Raw genomic sequence first — 24,642 nt, 5'->3', positions numbered from 1 at the left:
TACTGTGTTTATAAACCTGGTGTGCTGCTGCAAGTAAGAATTTCATTGTTCCATTTCCAATCACAATTAAACACTCTTTACTCTCTTTAATCTTAATTATCTGTTAATTTTAAAAATCTGGAATTAAAAGATTAGAATCGGTAATGATATACATGAAAAACCCATCTGGATTACTGATTACCTTTGGGACTAAAATTGATCTTCCATACTCAGTCTGGTTTGATGTGATTCCAGATCTAGCAATATTATTGGCTTTTAACCAGCATCTGAACTATTCCACTGAGCGGAGAAAAGCAACATTAAAAGGTGGAAATATGGGCAGTCAAAAAAATGTACAAGTAGTTCTACTTGGTCATATAAGACACCAAAACTTTGAATAACAAACAGCAAATTTCTGGAAGAGTTCAACAGGTCAAGCAGCATCTGGAGTGGAAAGGAGATGGTTGGTGCTTTGGGTCAAGACCCTGCATCAACGCTGAGAATGTTGAGAGAAGATGCTCAGTATATTGAAGTGGGAAGGAGGGGTGAGGCAGAGGCTGGGAGATGAGTGATTCTGTTCAATTTCGCACAGTTACTAAGGTAAGGATGGAGTCATACGGTAAGGAGTGCAGTTAGTGATAGGACTGAAGAAGGGGTCTTTCCAATACTTGGTTAGAGGAAGTTTCTGCTTATTTTATTCTGAATGCCAGAGAAGCCGAAATTTGAGAAAATCTGGAACTAGCAGAAAAGAGAAAAGAAAACTGGAAATGTTGGAAATACGAGGTTTAATGGCCAATTATAGTTGATTTAATTGTTGAGTACTAACAGATGTAATGTGGCCAGTTGGAAGATGAGGCTCTGTTCCTCAACCTTACAACAGAATTTGTTTAAACAATATAGAAGGACAAAGAAGAGTCAGGGCAGGATAAATAATTAAAGTGAGTGGAGCCTGCTAGCTCATGGTCAACCTCACAGGGTGAATAGCGGTTCAATGCAATTGTCACCTAATCTGCGTTTGGTTTTTCCAATGTACAGGAGACCACAATGTGAGTATTAGATGGAGTACAGTAGATTGGAAGATGTACGAATGAAACACTGGATTAATTGTTTAGAGTCCTGGATATTAGGAAGGCTGTATCTCCAGACATTTTGTGAAAGGGGAGAGGTTATAATGAAGTTGACAAATTGAATCTGACTGTTCCAGCGGGAAGGTCTCTTGATATATGATAAGGGAAGGGAAGGAGAAGATGTGTCTGTAATGTCATGTAGGGCAGAAATTGGGGAGGCAGTTTTTGTGAAACATGGAGTCAAGGGAAATCCAATGTTCTGGGTAAGATGGAAGATGAGAACAGAAGTGGTTAGTTTAGTTTCGTTTTAGTAGAGATACAGCGCGGAAACAGGCCCTTCAGCCCACCGAGTCCGCACCGACAGCGATCCCCGCACATTAACACTATTCTACTCACACTAGGGACAATTTGCATTCATACCATGTCAATTAATCTACAAACCTGTACATCTATTATATTGGAGTGTGGGAGGAAACCAAAGATCTCTGAGAAAACCCACACGGGTCACAGGGAAGATATACAAACTCCATGCAGGCAGGGATCAGGATCGAATCTGAGTCTCTGGTGATGTAAGAGCTGTAAGTCAGCAACTCTACCGCTGCTCAACCATGCCGTGGTGGAAATGGAAACAACAGAGCTGCTGCCACTGTCAACGATGGTGGAAAGGAAATCAAGATTAGAGGAAAGATCCAAAGCTGATCTTCAAACACTGCTTTGCTTAGCAATGTTACAAAATCTTGAGATTTTAAAAATCAAGTCTGTAATCAGATAAAGCATAAAAAGAAGTATAATTTGACACCTAATTCACTTTCTTATCTTCAGTATTAAAAAAAGTTATGGTCATTTTCATACTCGGAAATTAGCATTTGGTCCCTATTGCTTTTCCATTGACTGAACACAAAAGCTGTGATCGAGGACAGTCAAAAGCCTATAACTTTCTTAAAAATTAAGAGAACTGAAATAATTTTTCAGTTATTATAGATTGAAGCATTCTGAAACAAATATGAAACAATCTTACTTAGATGACTTGAAATTAAAGCATATAGTTAGTTAGTTAGTTAGTTAGTTACCTAATTGTAGCTAATTACAAAATTTAATTACTAGATCTAAACATCTATCAATTTCTTAAGAATAGATTAATATTTTTAAATTGGCTAAGTGTCCAAATAACATTCACACAAGAATTCACAATAAAACATGTTTTTTAAATCTTATTGTCATGGATTTACAGGCCAAATGAAAGTAATTTAATGTTTAATACCTGTAAATTAATTGCCATTTAAATCAACTTGCAAGTGGGTTTTTCTGGAACGCGACCATTTGGAACGTTGCGGTTTGCGGTGATTTAGACCCCATATCGGCATGAAAAATACTGCCGGTTCGTATGGGGACTAAATCACTGTTTCGCAACTTAAAATGTGAACTAAAGGCATCTTAAGAAGCACTTTTATACATAAAAATAAACGGCTTTCTTTTACCTGTCACCTACGTGAAATCCGTCCCCGTTGTCGGCGTTGACGGCTTTAGAAGCTGGTTTTAAAATGACTCCAGCACTGAAATTGTCGGGCGATTTAAAAAAAAGACACAGAACGGCCGTCGGAACACTTCTTCAGCAAAAGCTTGCACTCCGACAAAATATAATCCAGGACAAGATAGGAGAAAACCGCGTTTTAACCCAGCCCCCCCCCCCCCCCCCCCCCTCAAACGCGCCAAAATCGCGCACACGGCCAGTGGCAGAACTGCAGCGCTGCTGAAGGTAAGTATTGTAACATACCTACTTTGTTTATCCTTATCAGTCTTCCCTTCGAGTATGTCTCCCAATGTTATTGTCAAAATCATCTGCAGCAGAGCTGAAGTGTTCTGGTGCACTGTTGCTTGCCCACTGTTTTTGCTGCAGTCCACCATGTCCCGTACCTCACCCAACATTGATCCCAAATCCTTGTTACTCCCTAAGGGGCAGCACAGTGGTGCAGCGGTAAAGCTGCTGCTTTACAGCTCCAGAGACCCAGGTTCGACCCTGACCTCGGGTGCTGTCTATGCAGAATTTGTACGTTCTCCTGTGATCACGTTGGATTCCTCCTACATTTCAAAGATGCAATGGTTTGTAGGTTAATTGGCATCTGTAGATTGCCCCAAGTAGGACAGAGAACTGGTGTACAGGGGATCGATGGTCGGCGTGGACTCGGTGGGTCAAAGGTTCTGATTCCACATTATCTCTGAAAAAACCCACAAATTGTCAATAGTTTGATTGTGGAGAATGTCCTGGTATCGTCTCCATATGGGATACCTTGTCCTCCTCCTCCTCCTCCTCCTCCTCCACCAAAGCCTCCAGTGCATCCTATGGATCAAATATTATGTTATTAACTGACATTTCCCAGGTCAAACTCACTTCCTGCATAACCACCTGCAACTGCTGCAGCCACAATGTCATGCCACTTAATAAGGCACCAGGTAACTATAAATAGTGCATCTTTAAATGGAGCTACCCGGTCTCGATTTTGGCATGTGACGGATGCATCCAGCCAATGTACCACAAGGTTAGCAGTGGCTCAATTTTGAAATCATTATTAAATGCAGGCACCACAAAGTTGGCACACAGGCTTGCAGTCAACTATCACGCATTGCAATCCTGGTGCTCACTTTCAGGCTATTCAATTTGACCGTAAAGATTTGACATCTACAGATTTAATGATTTAACGGAGAGACAGGGTGAGAATGTACTGGGTTGAGGTGCAACTTGGGGACATGTCATGGTATTTTGCTGGATGAATAATAACGAGAGACTGCTTCCCTCACACGCTTTTGATGTTCAAATAGAGCTTGCAAGGAGTTGGAATTTAGTTTAGAAAAACAGCTTGGACACAGGCCCTGCAGCCCAGTGACTCCACCGTCCGTCGATCAGCCGTTCACAATATATCTATGTTGTCTCACTTTTGGATCCACTCCCTATACGCTAAGGGCAATTTAAAGAGGCCAATTAACCTATAAATCCGCACGTCTTTGGGACGTGGGAGGCTCGTGGAGAATCTGGACGAAACCCATGCGGTCACAGGGACAACATGCAAACAGCACCCAAGGTCAGGGTCGAACCAGGGCCTACGGCTCTGTGAAGTAGCAACTCTACCAGCTGCGCCATTATGCAGCCAAACTGTGTGAACTACTGGTGGTCCACTGGATTCTGCTCTTTGAAGAAGGATACACATTCTCATGCTTTGCATTGATAGCACTAGTTTTTATGCAAGGCTTTTCAAAGAAACAGTGGGACAGAATAAATTAAATCCACAAAGTAAATCACAGGTTCAAAAATGGGCCTGTCCCACCAGCAATCGACTGCATGCGTCTAGCGCGACCAAACATGGTCGCTTGAGACGTACGGCCTCGCGGGGCCGGTCCCACTTCGATCGGCGGAGGCGTATGAAGTTGTGCGGGGCTGGTCCCGACATCGCGCGGGGCTCCAAAAATCTTGGATCGTCCGTAAATCCCGCGCGACAACGGCCTGTCGGCCCGCAGCCTCGACGGCCATACGCAGCGCCTCGACGGGCATACGCAGCGTCTTGACATCGTATGCAGCGTCTTAACGTCGTACACTGCGTCTTGACGGCATACGCCTAGTGCGTGGCGTTGCGCGATGTCACTGCCCGGCGTGCCGTTGCGCGATTACATCACCGCCCGACGCCGTGCAACGTCCAAATTCAGTCGGCCCGCATCCTGCCAGGCTGATTGGTGAGTTTGACGTAACTTTGCGCGTACTTACCGCGAACTTAGCGCGAACTCCGCTTCCGTTTGGTTGCGCTAGACGTATGCAATCGCATGCTGGTGGGACAGGCCCTTAAGTATATATTATTCTTTTATTATACAAAAAATGATTTAGAGATTTCAGGGACAAAATAAAAAGTCATGACCTTCCGTGCCACCAGTGAGCTCCTGTACAAACTGTTGGCATTGATGGCACTGTGTTGGATGTTGTAATTGATGTTCTGACCAGAACATGCTGACAGACCATCTCCATTATTTTGGCACATCATCCTTCTGTTGTGCAGCTGTTTAATCACTTCAAAAATTGACCTGTATCAAAGGTTTTCCATAATTAATAGCCACAAATGATAGCCGCCTTTTAGAATTGTAATAGATCGGCCAGAAAGCTTGCATTTAGACAGGAGGTGCAGGAGTGGGCCATTTGGTCCTTCGAGCCAGCACCGCCATTCAATGTGATCATGGCTGATCATCCACAATCAGAACCCCCTTCCTGCCTTCTCCCCATATCCCCTGACTCCACTTGATGTGACATCTTGATGTAACACCACCAAGCAAACTCGTAACGTCATTTATCCAGCCGGGAGTCTATCATCTATCTATATTACTAAAAGTCTGATCTTGACCGCTTTTGGCCCACTGTGCTGCGATTTCCGAGAGAACGCCGCCACCTACGGCCGTCATTTTTGGCCACCTCGATCAGATCCCACGTCTGCCTTCCTGGACCAGAGTATTTTTCCCATCGATGAAAAATCAGAGAGAAATTAATGTTTTTTTAAAAATCACCATTCTCTCTGCTGCCCCTGCTGGAGGGAGGGGGAGGGACTATAAAACCAGGAAGTGGTGTGCCTCAATCAGTCTCTGCAAGATGGAGGTCACTCTGAGCTCTGAATGACACTGAACAAATGTCTACACAGCTGTGAGTACCCTTAATGTGGTTTGAAAATGAAAATATGGTTAGTTTGAAGTAAAAAAGCACTGCCTGCAAATGGTTGTTTGGGGGGTTTGGGTTGAAGTAAAAAGGCACTCTCTCTCTCTCTCCCCTCCTCTCTCCCCATCCCCCCTCTCCTCCCCCCCCCCCCCTCTCCTCTCCCCCCCTCTCTTCTCTCCCCTATCCTCTCCCCCCTCTCTCCTCTCCCCCCCTCTCTCCTCCCCCCCCCCTCTCCTCTCCCCCCTCTCCTCTCCCCCCTCTCCTCTCCCCCCTCTCCTCTCCACCCTCTCCTCTCCCCCCCTCTCCTCTCCTCTCCCCCCTCTCCTCTCCCCCCTCTCCTCTCCCCCCTCTCCTCCCCCCTCCTCTCCTCTCCTCTCCCCCCCCTCTCCTCTCCCCCCTCTCTCCTCCCCCCCTCTCCTCTCCTCTCCCCCCTCTCCTCCCCCCCCTCTCCTCTCCCCCCCCTCTCCTCCCCCCTCCTCTCCTCTCCCCCCTCTCCTCCCCCTCCTCTCCCCCCTCTCCTCCCCCCTCTCCTCTCCCCCCTCTCCTCTCCCCCCTCCACACACCCCTACCCCCTTCCCTCCACCCTCCCTCCCCCTCCCTGCTCCCCACCTCTCCCCCTCCCCTCACCTCACCCCCCTCTCAGCACACACCCTCTCTCTCCCTCTTTCCTCCCCCCTCCCCCCACTCTCACCCCTCCCCCCCTCTCTCTCTCTCTCCCCTCTCCCTCTCTCCCCTAAACCCCCTCCCCTCCACACCCCCTACCCTCTTCCCTCCACCCTCCCTGCTCCCCACCTCTCCCCCTCACCCCCCTCTCAGCACCCCCTCTCTTTCCCCCTCACTCTCACCCTCTCTCTCTCTCCTCCCCTCCTCCCCCACCTTTCCCCCCTCACCCACCCTCCCTCTTCTCCTCCTCTCCACCCCCTCTCCCTCTTGCCCCTCTCTCTGTGTCTCTGTCTCTGCCCCTTCTCTCTCTGCCCTCATTCTCTACCCCCGCCCCCCACCCCCCCCTCTCTAGATGTGACTGCAAGTTGGGGGCTAAGCGTCAGTAGATAGGGGGGTTATGGGGTAAAAGGAGCAAATTAATAATATTAATATAATATCAAGGGGGGTAATTAGCTTGAGTGCGGGGGGGGGGGATAGTTAGTGTGTGTGACGCTGCATGCCGCTACATTGATATTAAAAATATTGCATTTTAGGGTCAACTGTAACATGCCTTCTGTTGCTAGTAACGCTTTAAACAAGTTATTTGCTTATCCTAATGGGCAAAGAATTCTGTGATCATGTGTTGGTGAGTTGCTGAGCACTGGGGTTATTTTTCACTTTGACAGAACACATCAAGCCTTTCACAACAGTTGTCATGTCATCGCCGAGAGATGTGTAATCCTACTCAGGATCAGTACGTGCCTGGGATGATAGATAACCCGTGTGTGTGTGTAAGTTTCCTAAATTTACAACTCATTACTGCGACATGACCTTGCAGGAATTGGCTTTAACCGTGCAAGTGGCACATAATTTCTCATTAGTCACGGTAGCTGGATGAGAATGGTCCTGAAAAGCCACCAATCATTGGCATTTGCAGCCTTCTAGCCTGCCTTTTCAAAGCAAATTTAGTTCAAGTGAGTTCAAGTGAGTTTATTGTCATGTGTCCCTGTATAGGACAATGAAATTCTTGCTTTGCTTAAGCACACAGAAAATAGTAGGCATTTACTACAAAACAGATAAATGTGTCCATATACCATGATATAAATATATACACACATGAATAAATAAACTGGTAAAGTGCAAAAAACAGAAAGTGGTTATTAATAATCAGAGTTTTGTCCAAGCCAGGTTTAATAGCCTGATGGCTGTGGGGAAGTAGCTATTCCTGAACCTGGTTGTTGCAGTCTTCAGGCTGCTGTACCTTCTACCTGAAGGTAGCAGGGAGATGAGTGTGTGGCCAGGATGGTGTGGGTCTTTGATGATACTGCCAGCCTTTTTGAGGCAGCGACTGCGATAAATCCCCTCGATGGAAGGAAGGTCAGAGCCGATGATGGACTGGGCAGTGTTTACTACTTTTTGTAGTCTTTTCCTCTCCAGGGCGCTCAAATTGCCGAACCAAGCCAGATGCAACCGGTCAGTATGCTCTCGACTGTGCACCTGTAGAAGTTAGAGAGAGACTTCCTTGACAAACCGACTCTCCGTAATCTTCTCAGGAAGTAGAGGCGCTGATGAGCTTTCTTGATAATTGCGTTAGTGTTCTCGGACCAGGAAAGATCTTCAGAGATGTGCACGCCCATCTCGTTTAGAGTCCCAGTACCACAAAATACTTTCAGCTACTCTTGGCAAAATGTGATCTTTTTTCAAGGTGCCCAGTCTACGTAAAGAATCTAGATTAATGTTCCTGAAGTCCTAATTACTGCTTCCACTCAGGCCACCAGGTAGGTGTGCAGCATTCTGCCTCACTTTCAGAGTCCCAGCTTGTAGAGTATCCCAAGATGGTCTCTCTGTCTATGTACTGTTTAACTTTGCTGCCAGTGTCCTATACCATACTAGTCCCAAAGTAGACTCTGCTGACTGGTATTCATTCCTGTCCCCAATGCCTCCAATTCAAAATTATCGGACCTTTTTGTATAATATTTTGGTGGCCACTCTCTACCTGATTTTTAAAATTAATTCCACAACCTCCTAAAAGTGTCCCTTCCTCTGACAATAATATCTTGTGCATCCTCCCATCATGTTACTGGCACTGCTGAGACCCTTCCCTGAACACCACATATTTTTATGATCTCCCGGTTGCTAAACACTTTAATTCACCTTGCCATTCTCACACAGACCTTTCTGTCCAAGGTCTCCTCCATTGTCAGAGCGAGGCTAAATGCAAATTGTAGGAACAGCATCTCATATTTCGCTTAGGCAGCTTACAACCCAGTGGTATGAATATGATTTCTCTAACTTCAAGTAACCCCGGCATTCCTTCTCTCTCTCTCTCTCCCTCACCCATGTCGCAGCAGCTTCTCATTTTCACCCAACAAACGGCTAACAATGGCATGTTTTCTTTATCATCATTACATTTTTGCATTTCTTTCATTCATTGTTCTATATCTCTCTACATCATCTTCTCTATCTCTCGTTTCCTTTTCCCGTGACCATCAGTCTGAAGAAGTGTCTCGACCCGAAACATCACCCATTCCTTCTCTCCAGAGATGCTGCCTGTCCTGCTGAGTTACTCCACCTTTTTGTTTCTATCTTCGGCTTAAACCAGCATCTGCAGTTCCTTCCCACACCATATATTTTTTCCCTTGTTTTAAGATGTTCTTATATAACAGTTATTTAACACCTTTCGACATGCCTCCCGTTTTGTTTCTTTGCAAGCTCACATATTTTACGCTTCTACTTTTTTGTGAAATGTGTTGGATTGTTTATCGACATTGAGTGCATCATATAAACGCAATTAGTTGCTGTTAGGTCAAACTTTAAAAATGTTCTAGTGTTTCGATATCCCATCACGTGGTTTTAGTATTCTGCCCCCACGTGAAAGAGAGTCAGTACATTTTAAGAGGGGAATTACTTTGAACAGGTTTTGCTGTTGCTTTTTCTCCATTGTGATATATCTAACACAAAATGGAAGGGGTTTCGTGCTCTGCAGCTGATTGATCTGACACCTTGGTCATCCATAGTGGTAATTGATGGGTCAGGAAAATCTACTTCTATGACCCATGCAACCTGCCAGTCTTCAGTTAGGGATCTGTTGATGGAGAATCACCTCCCATCATGCCTGACCATCCCCATTCTGTAGGTTTAACCAGCAGGCATTCAAATCTTGGCTACAGACATAAGATTAATTAAAGATGCTGAAGACATTATTTGCCACAATGTTATCTTGCTGTGTAAGTCTTTTTCACTCCTTTATCATGAGATTAAAAGTCACGAATATTTTCATGTTGCCAGTTTTCCTTTTCACTGTTTAGTAATTCATTTGTGCTATGTTTTGATCTCTTTCAGATTGTTTTAGGTTTTAACGTACTTCAATCGACATCTGGATTAATATATAACTAGCTCGGACTCTAATATCTATCACTTAAAGAGAGTGGTGGGCTGATGTTTTACAGTTGTCCTTTGATTTTGAGGGACCTGCCTCATCTTTGCCTGGTCCTTACCCACACGATGTCATGAATGATTTATTTGTGCGAATGTTACTTCATTTCAGTAACTGAGTTTTTTAGGAATTTTTGACTGCCCCTATCCAAAACGGTTATCTGTGTTGCCTTCTACAGATTTGTCTCATGAAGAATGTGTCCAAGATTACATTTCAGGTTTAAAGTTCTAAGCGGTTTCATATTTTACCAATGAGACTATCAGAATACACCAAAAAACAATAGCTTCATCAGCTATCATTAATTCATTTAGTCAACCAAGCTAGAGAGGTTGTGGTTCGTTGTGACTTTTGTCTAGGTAACTGAAAATAATCTTTGCTATGAAATTACTGAATATTTTTTTGCTAGCAAGGTAGGGAGATTGCAGAGTTCACGGTAGTTTGCAATTGTCGATTCAATTGTAACTTCAGGTACAACCAGTGTAGAATTTGAGCATTCTCTGCGTAATTGAATGGCTTTCCTCCAGTGTCTTCCAGATGTATTATTAGGTTAATTGGCTTCTGTAAATTAGTCCACAGTGTAGGTTAATAGTAAAATAAATCAAATAGGAGTTGGTAAGCATGTGTGGGAATGAGCAGGAAGGGTACAGGGAATTAAAGTGCAGTGGAATGGGACTCATGATTCCCCATCACCCCAGGAGACAGCACAGATCCGTGGGCCGAATATCCTCAAACATTCCTACTAGAAAATGTGTTCCTTATTTTTATGGCAGGTGCTTTTCCAGAAATTGCGAATTAACTTGTTGGGTTTAAATCTAGTTGGAAAATGAATCTAGCTTGGTCAAATCCCATGACATCAATGAAACAAATATTAGTTTGCCATTCAGCTTTTAGTTACTGAAACCAGGAAGTGTTGGAAATTCTCAGCAGGTCAGGCAGCCTCTACGGAGGGAGAAAGAGAGTTAACGTTTCAAGCCTTAATTTCCAAACCTTCCTGTTCTTATTTCAGGCTGCAGTCTCTTTCATTTGAAACTTTTAGTTACATTCTGCATGGTAAACATTGATCTGCAAAATCAACAGGCCAAGAAATTTTACTTTAATTGGAGGTCATAAGATAACCCAGCTTTAAATCTCTTTTCTTTTCAACCAGGGTTATATCAGACACTTCTGAAGCTGTTCTTAGTCTTTCACTAATCCTAGACTCATCCAAATTAATTCTTTGCCAGAACCTGCGCCAGAGGAAACTGGGGACTCTTTGCAGGATTTGTACAAGGCGCTGGAGAACGCCAGCGTGTCTCCTTTAGGAGAGCATCGCCTTTCCACCAAACAGGAGTTCAAGAGGTCTTTCCAAAAGAGATGTGACAATCCAGTCATAAATGAAAAATTGCACAAGCTTAGAATTCTAAAGAGCACAATTAAGGTAGGACTTTCCCTTTTTATTACAGAAATTATCATTGTTAAATTTGCAGACTCTTCCCCCATTTAGTTTTAATAGTAATACAAATTACAGAGAAATATTCTTGTTGCCAACTACTGCATATAATACCTTTTTTTCCCTTTAAGTGTTGGGGTATTTTAAACTAGTCAGAATTAAATGGTTCAACGTGGCTTTTTTTAATTTATCTTTTCTGAGGGTCTGGATTATGTTATTGACACCTCAGGCTGGCCTACCCGACCCCCATCCCTTCAGTCTGGTATCTGTTCCACCCAGTATTGAGACCGCATTCTTCAGTGCTACTTACCACATTTTATGTGGCAATGAATGCATTGTGCCTCTGCATTCCCTTCCAACTCTACCACATTAGATACAGTCGACCAGGTCACCCTTTGTTACCTAGTGTATCATCACAATGGTTTAACATCTGTGGTATTGTCCTCATGTAGTTCCAGAACTACAGCTTTACCAAATGCAGTCCATCTGATGATCTCAACTCACCTTCACCGACCCGCTCCCATTCCTCACTAAAATTCTACTCCTGGCTACATTATTTTAAAGCAAGGGCCATCTTGCGTATGTATGCCGATTATATCTGGTTTTCTTTCAGCGGCCCTACAATAGAATTTACAATTCTCTGGAGCTCCTCTTGAGTTTCAATCCCAAATCGAGAAGGGCCTTGGACATTTAGGTGTGTAACGGGCTTTGCGGTTTTGCTTAACTTAGTGTAATATTAAATCATTGACAGTGGGAAATGAACAATCCCCTATGATAGAGTATACTCGCTCATTCGTACAAGGTGCACCACTGATTGTAGCTCAATGAATGAGGCAATTAGCTTCCCTTGAATTAGGGAGAGGAAACTATTTACTCTACTTCAATAGATATCTCAAATGGGCAACGGTTTATCACTTCCAAGGTACCCAAACTCCCTAGTATTTTACTACATTAGGTTCCATAAGAAAGAAGTTGTTTGGATGAAGAAAGAAGTTGTTTGGATGAAGAAAGGAATTTATAGTGTAATGGTAGACCAACAAATGGCCAGAATGTCTAACAGATCGAGGATACAAAGCAGGGCATTATGTGGACTGAAGGCTGGGAAAATAAGGTGCAAAATAGTAGGAGGAGTTGACCATTTGAGCCCAGTCCACCAGTCACGTCTGACCCACTGCCTCAATGCGAGTATCTCCACATTCCCCGGTTGCTACAATGTCCAGAAACCTACCAATCTATATGTTTAATGAACTTAACTATAGCCCCCACAGCCCTCCACAGAAGGGAATTCTAGAGACACTTCATCCTTTGAGTGAAGAAATATTTTCTTAGCTCACTCCTAAATGATTCATAAGTTCTTGTAGCAGAATTAGGCCATTCGGCCCATCAAGTCTACTCTGCCATTCAATCATGGCTGATCTATCTCCCCCTCTTAATTTCACTCTCCTGCCTTCTCCCCATAACCCGACACCCATACTAATCAAGAATCTATCTATCTCTGTCTTAAAAATATCCATTGGCCGTCCGTGGCAAAGAATTCCACGGTTACCAGATCCATTTGCATATCAACACTACTGATTCTCTCATCATTTGTGCTTCAAAGAGGACAAATCATTTTTATTCCATAATGTATTGCAATTGCCAAATGGGTTGTGCAGTTGTGCAGTCACAAACAGTTACGATGTAGGATGGAAAGATTCCATAGATGGATTTGTTCTTGGTAACTGATTTTTACAGTTGGTGTATTGGAGATTGCAGAACCACTAGAAATCAACAAGCCATTTGATAATACAAAATGTGTTCAACAAATACATGCTCATTCATAGGTGGTGTGGTGAAGAAGGCACACATGCTTGCTTTCAGAGGACAGTGCATTGAGTATAAGAGTAGGACTTTGGTCAGGCCGCATTTGGATTACTGTGTTGGCTCTTTACAGAAAGGATGTGGAGACTTTGGAAAGGGTGTAGAAGAGGTTCACCAGAGTAACCCCATGATTAGGGGGTACTAGGTAGAGGGAGAGATTCAACAGATTTGGATTGTTTTCTCTGGAACGCCAGAGGTTGCGGAGAGACCTGATAGAATATGTAAAATTATGATAGGATCGACAGTCAGAATCTTTTTCCGAGGATGATAAAGTAATATACCAGAGGGCATAGCTTTAAGGTGAGAAGGACAAAGTTTAAAATAGTTGAGCGTGGGGGGCGCTTAGAGGGTGTGGATGCCTGGAACATGCTGCCAGGGTTGGTGATCGAGGCGGATACGATTGTGGCATTTAAAAGACTATTGGATAGTAGCGAATGGAGGGATATGGGTTATGAATGTCAGGTGTGAGAAAACACAGAGCTTTTGGAGAATTATAGGGTTGCTGAAGGTTACAGGCTTATGAAGGGATGATGAAATAAGATATTTGAAAGCAAGCATACTAACTTTTAAGATGGAAGAGAAACCAGACACTGATCAACACTGATCAACAAACACTGGCTGGGTGTGTCTGAGCTCAGTTAGGAGCAGGAGAGTTTGAGCTCAAGTTGATGAAGAATGCCTTAAGCAAAAACTAACCAGGACATTGCAATAGCCGTGTCCACATGAATGGATGTGGGTTTCAGTCACAGATTAGTGGAAACAAAATAGAGCTGGGTGACCTTTGCAACTTTGGAGAAACTAGGGGAGGAGTTGACAGTGCTATGGATAAGTATTTTAAGCAGAAGAAAGAGAAGATTAATAAACCCAACTGTAGAAAGGAAAATAAGAGACTTTGATGATGGGTTTCACTGCAGACTAACTAGCATGGTTGTGTGTTCTCATCTTCTTGGTTGGCAAGGATGGTGAACATTGGAAGAGCACTTTGGCAGGTATAGGCTCAACCTGATTCTCTGAAAATCAGTCAGCAGATCAGTTGTGTGTTGCCTATTAACCACAGCAAGAGAAAATTTAGTCCCTGGAACTAACTAGTCTCCTGGCAGACTCACCTCCTGTTGATCCTACCAAAACCTGTACAAATTATAATGGTCATCAAATGACCACTGCATTTAGGATGTGAGAAATCTGGCAATTTCCTACTGGTAATCTGGGAACAGGAAAGCAATTGGCACAATCACATATACATGAGATTCCTGTGCTTGTGACCATTCAAAAAAATGTTTTAACACTGCAGTAGCTGGAATTACTGAAATGCAAGCAGAATATCGTGGAAATACTCTGCAGGTCGGGCAGCATTGAGGAAAAGAGAAGCAGCTGATGTGTCTTGAGCGGCGGGAAAGAGAAAATAGTATTAAGTTTTAAGATGCAACGAAGGTCGGGGAGGAATGGAAAAGACAAAGGGAAAACCTCTGAGAGTGTGAGACTAGGGTTACCCCGGGGATAAATTGTAGAGATCATTCAGTTGATGTGTTGAAGAGAGAGAATGTGAACAAAAGCTACGGTGTGAGGGCAACTAGAGAATGAAAAACAGAGGAAATAAAAAGGGGTGAAATATGTCGTGCCCAGCAGGTCAGGTAGTATCCCTGGAGAGGCAAAACATGAGCGGCAGACTCACAGCAGAAATGGTCAGTCCTGACCTAAACAGAGAAAGTGAGTGACCTGAAACTGCAGAACACATGACAGACGGAGTACTCTTCCACTAGATTACAGGATGGTTATAAAAGTGCAGGAGGCCATAGATTAGTAGGATGGTTTAAAATGCACAAAGAAATTTGACTGACTCCTTCAGACTGAATGTGGGTGTTCGGTAAAGCAATCGCCCTGTCTGCTTTCAGTTCCTCCAATGCTGAGAAGACCACGTTGTGAGTACTGAATGCAGTTCATTAAATTGGAAGGAGTGCAAATTGATCTCTGCTTTATTTGGAAGGATTGTTTAGTCCCAGGATAGTGGGAAATGAAGAGGTTTAGTTTAGTTTAGACATACAGCACAGAAACAGGTCCTTCAGCCCACCGGGTCCGCACCGACCAGCAATCCCCATACACTTACACTATCCTCCACACACTAGGAACAATTTGCATTTATGCCAATCCAATTAGCCTACAAACCTGTACATCTTTGGAGTGTGTGAGGAAACTGGAGCTCCCGAAGAAAACAGGTCACGGGGAGAACGTACATACTCTGTACAGACAAGCACCCATAGTCAGGATGGAACCTGGGGCTGTGGCACTTTAAGGCTGCAACTCTACCACTGCACCACTGTGCCACCCTGAGAGGACAGTTTGGCAGCTTCAGCAGATGCATGGAAAATGCAATTAAATGGATAATTATATATGGGGACAGAAGAGCACAAAGGGAACAGGAATGCTGAAAGAGGACAGGAATACGTGCCTGGTGATGAAACCTTGTTGGAGCTGACGGAAATTGTGAAGGCTTATCCATGGTGTGTGGAAGCTGGTGGGGTGGAGAGTGAGGACCAAGAGAACTCTATCCTTACTCAGTCAAGAGCGGAGTGAAAATAAATATGTGAGTTGTGGTCAAGGACTCTATCCACTGTGATAGAGGAAGTCACTGTTTAAGAAGAAACATAGAAACACTGACAAATAGGTGCAGGAGAAGGCCATTCGGCCCTTTGAGCCAGCACTGCCATTCATGATCATGACTGACTGATCATCTAAAATCAGTACCCCATCCCTGATTTTTCCCCATATCCCTTGATTCTTTTAGTCTGAAGAACAAAATCTAACTTTCTTGAAAACATGAATTGGCCTCCACTGCCTTCAGTGGCAGAGAATTTCACAGATTCGCAACTCTCTGGGTGAAAATGTTTTTCCTCATCTCAGTCCTAAATGGTCTACCCCTTATTTTTAAACTGTGACCCCTGGTTAAGGAATCCCCCAACATAGGGAACATTTTCCTGCACCTAGCCTGTCCAAACGTTTAAGAATTTTATGTTTCTATAAGATACCCTCTCATCCTTCTGAATTCTAGTGAATACCAGCCCAGTCGACTCATTCTTTCATCATATGTCAGTCCCGCCATCCCAGGAATTAACCTGGTGAACCTACGCTCCACTCCAATAGGAATAACATCCTTCATCAAATTAAGAGACCAAAATCGCACACAATACTCCAGGTGTGGTCTCACCAGGGCCCTGTACAACTGCAGTAGGACCTCCTTGCTCCTAAATGCAAGTCCTCTCATAATGAAGGCCAACATGTCATTAGCGTTCTTCACTGCCTGCTGTACCTGCATGCTTACTTTCAGTGACTGATGTACAAGCACACCCAGGTGTCGTTGCACCTCCCCATTTCCTAATATGACACCATTCAGATAATAATCTGCCTTCCTGTTCTTGCCACCAAACATTATATTGAATCTGCCGTGCATCTGCCCACTCACCCAACCTATCCAAATCACCTTGCAGCCTCATAACATCCTCCTCGCAGCTCGCACTGCCACCCAGCATTGTGTCATCTGCAAACTTGGAGAAGATATCCAAGAGGCATTTGTGAGGAAAATCTCAACATTGGAGCAAATATAATGGAAATGGAGGATCTAGAAGAATGGAATGTTTGCAAGTGTCAGACAAACAAGTACAATGGATATATGTGATGCTCGGCTCTCACTTGAGATGGAGACTGGAAGGGAGGAGTCAGAGATAGACCATGTGAATGTAACAGCAGGGTAGACATTGGCAGTAAAAGTAATGACATTTTTGAGTTCTCTATGAGTGCAAGGTGCAACATCAATGCAATCATAAATTAGGAAACAAATGTCGAGGGACTAAGCCTGTATAGGGTTGGAACAAAGACTGGTCAACATATTCTACAAAAAGACAGGTGTAAATTGGCCCTTTGTGAGTTCCTACAGCTGCACCTTTGGAGAAAATAGCAGTCGTTGAAAGAGAAGTTTAATTTAGAGATACAGCATGAAAACAGGCTCTTTGGCCCACCAAGTCCCCACCAACCAGCGATCACCCGTACACTAGTTCTATCCTACACACTAGGGACAATTTCCACAAGCTAATTAACCTACAAACCTGCATATCTTTGGAGTGTGGGAGGAACCTGGAGCACCCAGAGAAAACCCACACAGTCTCAGGGAGAACGTGTAATCTCCACACAGACAGCACCCGCAGTCGGGATTGAACAAGGGCCTCTGCCGCTATAAGGCAGCAGCTCTGCCGCTGCATCAATGTGCTGCTCGATGTTGTTCTATGTGAAAAAAATGAGAAGTTTAAGAAATCTTCAGGCTCATTTATAATGTTGCCTAAAGTTACCATTCTCCATCAACATAAAATATTGTGGGGATTTTAATGTCTAGTTTTTTTCTTTCACTTTTCTCACCTTTGTTTCACACTCTACACTCCAGATCTCTTGAATCTTGAATCATTCTTACTCCATTAATAGAAAAATTATAATTAGTTTTATTGATACATTTATTTTACATATAGTGCGTCAAGAATCTGTAAAATGTACTGAATATGTTGGCTTGATGTTTGTTGTTTTTTAGGTAATTAACTTAAAAATAAATATGTATTTTGATTATAATTCCAGTTACGATTTTGTTTGAAATGCTTCCCAGTAGTTCAATGTTTCCTTTGAACAGAAATATGATTTTGTATTCACAGTATAGTAAGCTTAGGCCAACAGCTAACATATGAACTCATATGTGAACTCCCAAAATGCCAGGTTGATTCTCGTTAGTTAGCTGAGTTCTTGAGGTAATCCAAATCAGATTGGAAAATATACCAACCAACAAGCTGCTCATTAAATTTTCTGCACTGTCAGTCAAGTAGAAGATGGCTAACTAAAAATCAATTGTGCTCAGTTGATTTGACAGCCAGATTCCTTTTACACACCAGCAAATGTACATTTAGACATGAAAAATAATCTTAATTAACACAAATAATATATGAATTTAGTTTTATTTTCTATTCATTTTACTTAGGCAACCTTTAACAACTTCCATCTGTGGCAATCGTCTTGGGGTTGAGAATTTGTTTGACCCACAAAATATGCCGTGTTTATCTTGCCCTCTTTATATTTCCCAGGCTTTAAAAATAACATTTAATCGCCAGACAATTCAAGTAATTGTATATTTATGCTTTTATAATGCAGTTGCAATTACAAACCTGATTTTTTTAATATTTCATTCTTGTGCTGTGGGAGCTGCTCAAGAAAGCCACTGACCATTCCAGTCATTGTGTCATTGATTGATGTGGTTTACACTGGTACCACACTTAGTGCTCCAGATGTGTTTCTGGAACAAAAGCACTAATGGAATCAACACTGAGTTATAACCAGACACAGCGATGGGAGAAAATAGGCCCAGGAGTGTGTCTTCTGGCTTCAGTGTGATGGCCGATCTACTCTGGTTTCAATGGCTCTTCATGCGCCATTTCTTCATAATCCTCCATTTCTCAATCTTTCAAATATCTATCGATCTCCACAAATATATCTAATGACATGGCCTCCACCACCTTTGGGGGCAATGAATACCAGAGATTTACCACCTTCTGAGAGAAGGAATTTCTACTTAAATAACTGCCCCCTTGTTTGTGACTCTTTCACTAGTGTAATCATCTCAATATCTATCCTGCAAAGCCCTCTTGGAATCTTATATCATTGAATAGTTCAGCCTTCAGATCTTGGTGGGCCAACCCTTTCTTTACAGGATGTAGCCTGGTGAATCTCCTTTACATTGCCTCCAATACTACTATACCCGTTTTATTATGTGAGGGAACCAAAACTCTGCACAACATTCCAGGTGTGGCGTCTCCAACACACTGTGTTCCTTTAACTGCCTCCCTTTTGTAATAAAACCCAATATGCCATTTGCCTTAAGAATATGGAACATTGAATGGTACAGCACAGGAATAGGCTTTTAAACCCACAGTGTTTGTACTGAAAATGATGCCAGATTAAACATCTCAGTTCGCATATGATCTATTCCATTCACTTCCATTCCTCGCATATCCATGGACCTATCTAAAAGCCTCTTATACACCTTTCTCGTATCTGCGTCCACCTCTTCCCCTGGGTTGTGTGTTCCAGGCTCTTACCGCCCTCTGCATAAAAAAACTTGCTCCCCACATCTCCTCTAAACTGACCTCCTCTGACCTTAAAGTTATGCCCTCTAGTCTTTGATATTTCCACCATGGGGAAAAAAGATGATAACTTATCTATTCCTCTCAAAATGTTATAAACTTCTATCATGTCTTCCATCAACCACCAATGCTTCAGAAAAAAAACAATCCGTTAGTTCAACTGCTCCGTATAACTAATATCCTCTAAACCCGGCAGCACTCTGGCAAACGTCCTCTGCACCCCCCCCCCCCCCCCCCCTCCAAAGCCTTCACATGCTCCCTGCAACAGGGCAACCAGAGCAGCACGCAATAATCCAAATGTGGCCTAAAACCAAATCGAGCTGCAATTTTATGCCCCTGTCCCACTTAGGAAACCTGAACGGAAACCTCTGGAGATTTTGCGCCCCACCCAAGGTTTCCGTGCGGTTCCCGGAGGTTGCAGGTGGTTGCCGGAAGTTGCAGGTGGTGGAAGCAGGTAGGGAGACTGAAAAACACCTCCGGGAACAGCACGGAAACCTTGGGTGGGGAGCAAAGTCTCCAGAGGTTTCCGTTCAGGTTTCCTAAGTGGGACAGGGGCATAACTCTTTCACATTTATACTCAATGCACCGACTAATGAAGACAAGGATACCATATGTCATCTTTATTACTCTATCAACTTGTGTTGTCACTTTAGTGGAGCTAGGAACCTTGACCCCCCAGATCCTTCTGTAAATCAGTTCTGCACTAATTAGCTGCTTCTTTGACCTGCCTGCTTACTGTTTGTGATTGATACACAGAAACACCTGGATCCCTCTGAATGTCACTCAGATGAAGTGTCTCTCCATTTAGATAGCAATCTGCCTTTTGATTCCTCTTCCTCTGCACGGTGGCGCAGCGGTAGAGTTGCTGCATCACAGCGCCAGAGACCCGAGTTCGATCCTGACTACCGATGCTGCCTGTGTGGAGTTTGTAGGTTCTCCACATGACCCGTGTGGGCTTTCTCCGGGTGTTCCGGTTTCCTCCCACACTCCAAAGACATGTGGGTGTGTAGGTTAATTGGTTTTGGTAAAGATTGTAAATTGCCACTAGTGTGTGTAGGCCAGATTTAGAGTGCGGGGATCGCTGGTCAGCGCAGACTCGGTGGGCCAAAGGGTCTGTTTCCACGCTGTATCTCTAAACTAAAACTAAACTAAACTAAAATGCACTACCTCACGCTTCCTGACATTAAACTCCATTTGCCAGGGTTTTGCCCAAATACTCAATTTTTCTATATCCTGTAGCAGAATGATAATGTACTCAGCACAACATAAAGAGAGGGTGAGATGCGGTTGCAACAATGCTGGTGTGTCGGGCACCAGGCACTTCACTGAGTTTCCTACTGCCGAGTACAAAGCAGTGGCCTGCAAGGGCTGGTGTTGGCGTCCAAACTACCTCTCAGAGTTGGGATGTGGACCTTGGGACTGCAGCCTGACTAATTTATGATCATTATAATCTCAGGCCCAAGGCATAAAGGGCTCTGGACCATTGGTCTAAATGTTTGGATTATTGCCGTGTATCAACTGTTCAATCTGTGATTGCCTGTTTTATGTACGATCCAAGTGCAAATCCAATTATAGCATTGCACTTGATACGTTATCTTTTAATTTATTTCCATAATAACACGGCTTTCTTTCTCCCTCCCCTTCACTTTCAGGCAAAAGAAGGAGAAGTCGCGATTATAGACAAGATCCTAGACAATCCTAGCTTGACATCCAAAGAATTCCAAGAATGGAAACAAACCTACATTGAGCTTTTCGTGGACATCTGTCAGAACAATGGAACCGCAGAATCAGTAAACGATGCAAGTGAACAAGCTGCACCTACCCCAACGCCCCCTTTGATGCACACCCACTCTTACATTGAAACCCATGTTTAAATAGTTTCTAGGCAGGCCTTGTAATAAATGTAATAATTTTCAACTGCTTATTTCATACCGGTGAGTAATGATGTAAGTATCTTGTTTGTATGGAGATTCCAGTATCATTCAAATGTTTGTCGGCTTTGAATTTGATTCTGGGGACTTGGGCACATTTTTTAGTTTGTTTTTGGGGATACAATTATTGGGAATACAATTTCCCTTCTTCTACTTGGATGTTCTCATATCGCCAGGGGGGGTCGTGAAAACAATTTTGTGTGATTTTTATTGCGATGTATCAGTATGAAAATGGCACTTTTGTTGTAAGATGTCTTCCTCACTCAGAATGAAAAGTGTACACTTTCAAATGTAATGATATAATTAAGCTAGTACAAGCATTGAGCCCAGGAGGAAATGGGGCTCGGAGATTTTATTTTATTTGTTCCATCATGTTGCACTTGATTAGCTGAACAAATGTGTTGTCTAATACGAGGAGATGAATAGAAACGGCTGTTGTTGTGGCTATATGCCTACCCCTCCCCCCTTTAGCCACTTACAATATATAGAGAATGGGGGATGTTTCCCTGTTTCTTCTCCAATTGTCACCACCACCGGTAAATTATGTTCCCCGCCCACAGTAAGGCCAATTTTACTTCTGTTCACCTGGCTGGTCAAGGCATCAGTTGTTAGAAAGTCAAAGCACAGCCGTTTTAGCTCAGATCCGGCCTCACTTCACAAAACCCACTGAAACATGGAGAAGCTAAGGTGTAGGCAAAACCCTGACAGCTCTTACAAGGTTGAAGTGGGCAGGCAGTGCTGCTCCACCCACGTTGTCAACGGGTCAAACAAGACGTGACTCAGAAAAAGGTCTCTTTTTTTAACACATTGGGCCAAGAGAAAGAGAGTGCTCTTCTGGGAGTTGAGAAAAAACATGCTGCTCTTTTGTTTTTTGTGCTTTTCAAGGATAGCGTTCCCACCCCTTAATCCAAAGGTGCTGACTATCAGCGATTCCTCACTCTCCCAAACTCAATAGCATGCATCAGGGCAGCTGCAGCCCACTGTCAGAATGGAAATGAAGCCTCTATTTTACTTGGCGTTGTGCCAGTAACAGCGGGTGGTACATCGCACTGGCCAACTGTGTTCCACACAAAGTATGATTGTCCATTGCACATCAGTTTGCCCAGTGCTCTCGTGCTCCCTCTCACATTAGCCTGCACTTTACCCCACTGATCTCCCAGCTCTTCACCCTTTGCCCAGTCCTCACTGCTTTCCACCCATTCCGTGCCCGCACCCCCACATCTGCATTCCATGCCCGCACCCCCACATCTGCATTCCTGCGCTGCCCGTTCACTGCTTGCACTTTGCCCAGTGCCCTCCTGCTCTCTCCATACTCTTCCCAGCCTCCGACTTCTGTGAAATTGGTCTTATTCAAATAAATGTAGGAATGCGCTTGAAAGAATAAGCCTTGAATAAAACTGTCTTTAAGCTGCAATCATCGCAAACCAAATTCTGATTGCAGAAAAATGTGCAATCCATACTTAATTACATTTTTTTTGTTTTTGAAGCTCAACATAATACTTTACCGTATTTTTCAACGATTTTGTAAAATTCAGGCAATACTGCAAAAAATTGTAAGTAATTCTGACTTTAGCTTAGTTTTGTTCAGAGATACAGCGCAGAAACAGGCCCTACGGCCCACCGAGTCCGCGCCGACCAGTGATCACCGCACATTAACACTATCCTACACACACTAGGGACAATTTTACACTTAAATAAGCCAATTAACCTACAAACCTCTACGTCTTTGGAGTGTGGGAGGACACCGAAGATCTCGGCGAAAACCCACGGGGAGAACGTACAAACTCCGTACAGGCAGCACCCGTAGTCGGGATCGAACCCGGGTCTCTGGCGTTGTAAGGCAGCAACTCTACCGCTGCACCATCCTAATTGCCGATTTCTACTCTATTTGCATCCCATTCATTCTGCTCTTTGGTGCAACTGAACCAATCCACCATTCTTTTGACCTTCAAAACTATCATTTTAACAAAATCTGTAATTTCCTGGTGATTGAATAATCAGGCTTTTAATTGTAGCACAATATAATTATTGTGCATGCTCATCCAAGTCTCATTTTTCTTTACAACATAGAAAGACGTTGTTTGGTGCATCGGGTGTATACATGATTGTTCGCCGAGCTACTCATTGTCCCATTCCCCACTCTTTTCCCTGTAATCTATTCTAATATGCTCAACAATTTCGCAGCCCCCTCCCCCTTGATTCTTTGACTAACCACCTATACTAGGGGAGAATTTACAATGGCCATGTAGCCCACAAACCAGCAGGCAAAGGAAAGTGTACAAACCTTTACACAGACAACACCAGGGTCAGAATCGAGCCTGGGGTCACTTCAGATGTGCAGTAGCAGTACCATCCCCAGCACCAATATGTGCCCCATTCCAAGCCGACAATGGCAACATTACTAACCTGCAGCAGTGGTCAAGCTCAGCCCCTGAGACTGGGGAGTGCTGCAAGAATGGTGACCTCCATGTCTTCCCACCCCACCCCACTTCACTGAACTCTCATTTTACCTGCAGTGTTATGGAGATGTGCTTAATAATCAACTTGTACCTTCAGAGCATGGTAACCGCTGGGAAGTAGATTAAACATGGTTGATTCAAGTGAGTACGTCAGCCAAAGTGGGGGGGGGGGGGGGGGGGGGGAGGGTGTTTTGTAGTGAATATTGTCAGAAAACTTAGGCGACAATCTAACTCTGAAAACAAACTTGTACCTTCATGCAGTACATTACAACAACAGTAAACATTATGGGGTTCTTAAAATTATGAACAAATGTAGCTAAATCCTGTCTTGCCTTTTTCAGCAATGATCTCATTGCAATGTATTTGCATTTAAATAAGGATGACATTATTTTACTGGCATCTAAAGCCCATAAAGCTCACTTGTGTTAGTCTGCAAGTTATCAAGGTCATTTGGTTGCAATACCATGGATATTGTGCATCCCTTTTCAAAACTGGGTGATTAAAATTCCCCTTCTGCCTTTCTAGACTGTGCGATTATGCATTTGTTATGTTCATTGCATCTATAATTTTACACAGTATTACCCTGGCTAAAAATAGTGAATTCAGTGGCTAAAAATAATGTCTTGCCTAATTCAGAATATACACAAAACACTGTCTAGAGCAGCTTGACAGTCAAAGGATCGTTGTTGTATAGAGTGTTGGAAGAAACTTCCTGCCACCCTGAGTAAAATATGATCCAGATGTAATGACCAGAATGACCATAGTAATTTCTAATGGTCAATTGGGACAGCTGTTTAAATGATGCCATTAAACGGTGTTGAGATCATTTCTTAGCAGCATGTGGGATAATGCTTAGATTGACCAGTGCATGCTACATTGAAGTCAAATCAAATTATGAAAGACCAGAACTACATGAACTGCTTCACATTTAACTCATTAGGTTTATTGAATTTACAAATACAGCTCGCCTACAGTGAAATGATTGTGT

At 43.5% G+C, this 24,642-nt stretch overlaps 1 protein-coding gene across 8 annotated transcripts in view; it reads left to right on the top strand.

Moving 5' to 3' along the window:
- The window catches only part of cnksr2 (connector enhancer of kinase suppressor of Ras 2), a 469,607-nt gene extending 447,641 nt beyond the window's left edge, over positions 1-21,966 (top strand). For 7 of the 8 annotated variants that reach the window (XM_033033316.1, XM_033033315.1, XM_033033314.1 and 4 more), the window contains 2 exons: positions 11,032-11,225; positions 20,917-21,966. In XM_033033316.1, the coding sequence (XP_032889207.1) occupies positions 11,032-11,225; positions 20,917-21,138 (416 nt within the window). In that variant the 3' untranslated portion in view covers positions 21,139-21,966. The remainder of the gene's footprint in view (positions 1-11,031; positions 11,226-20,916) is intronic. The other variant, XM_033033317.1, reaches the window with a different exon arrangement.
- Positions 21,967-24,642: the final 2,676 nt, after the last annotated feature.

Source organism: Amblyraja radiata, chromosome 14 (genome assembly GCF_010909765.2).
Source record: "Amblyraja radiata isolate CabotCenter1 chromosome 14, sAmbRad1.1.pri, whole genome shotgun sequence".
In the NCBI taxonomy this organism is placed as follows: domain Eukaryota; kingdom Metazoa; phylum Chordata; class Chondrichthyes; order Rajiformes; family Rajidae; genus Amblyraja; species Amblyraja radiata.
The sequence above is the reverse complement of the archived record's forward strand: the minus strand, read 5'-3'. Positions and strand labels throughout refer to the sequence as shown.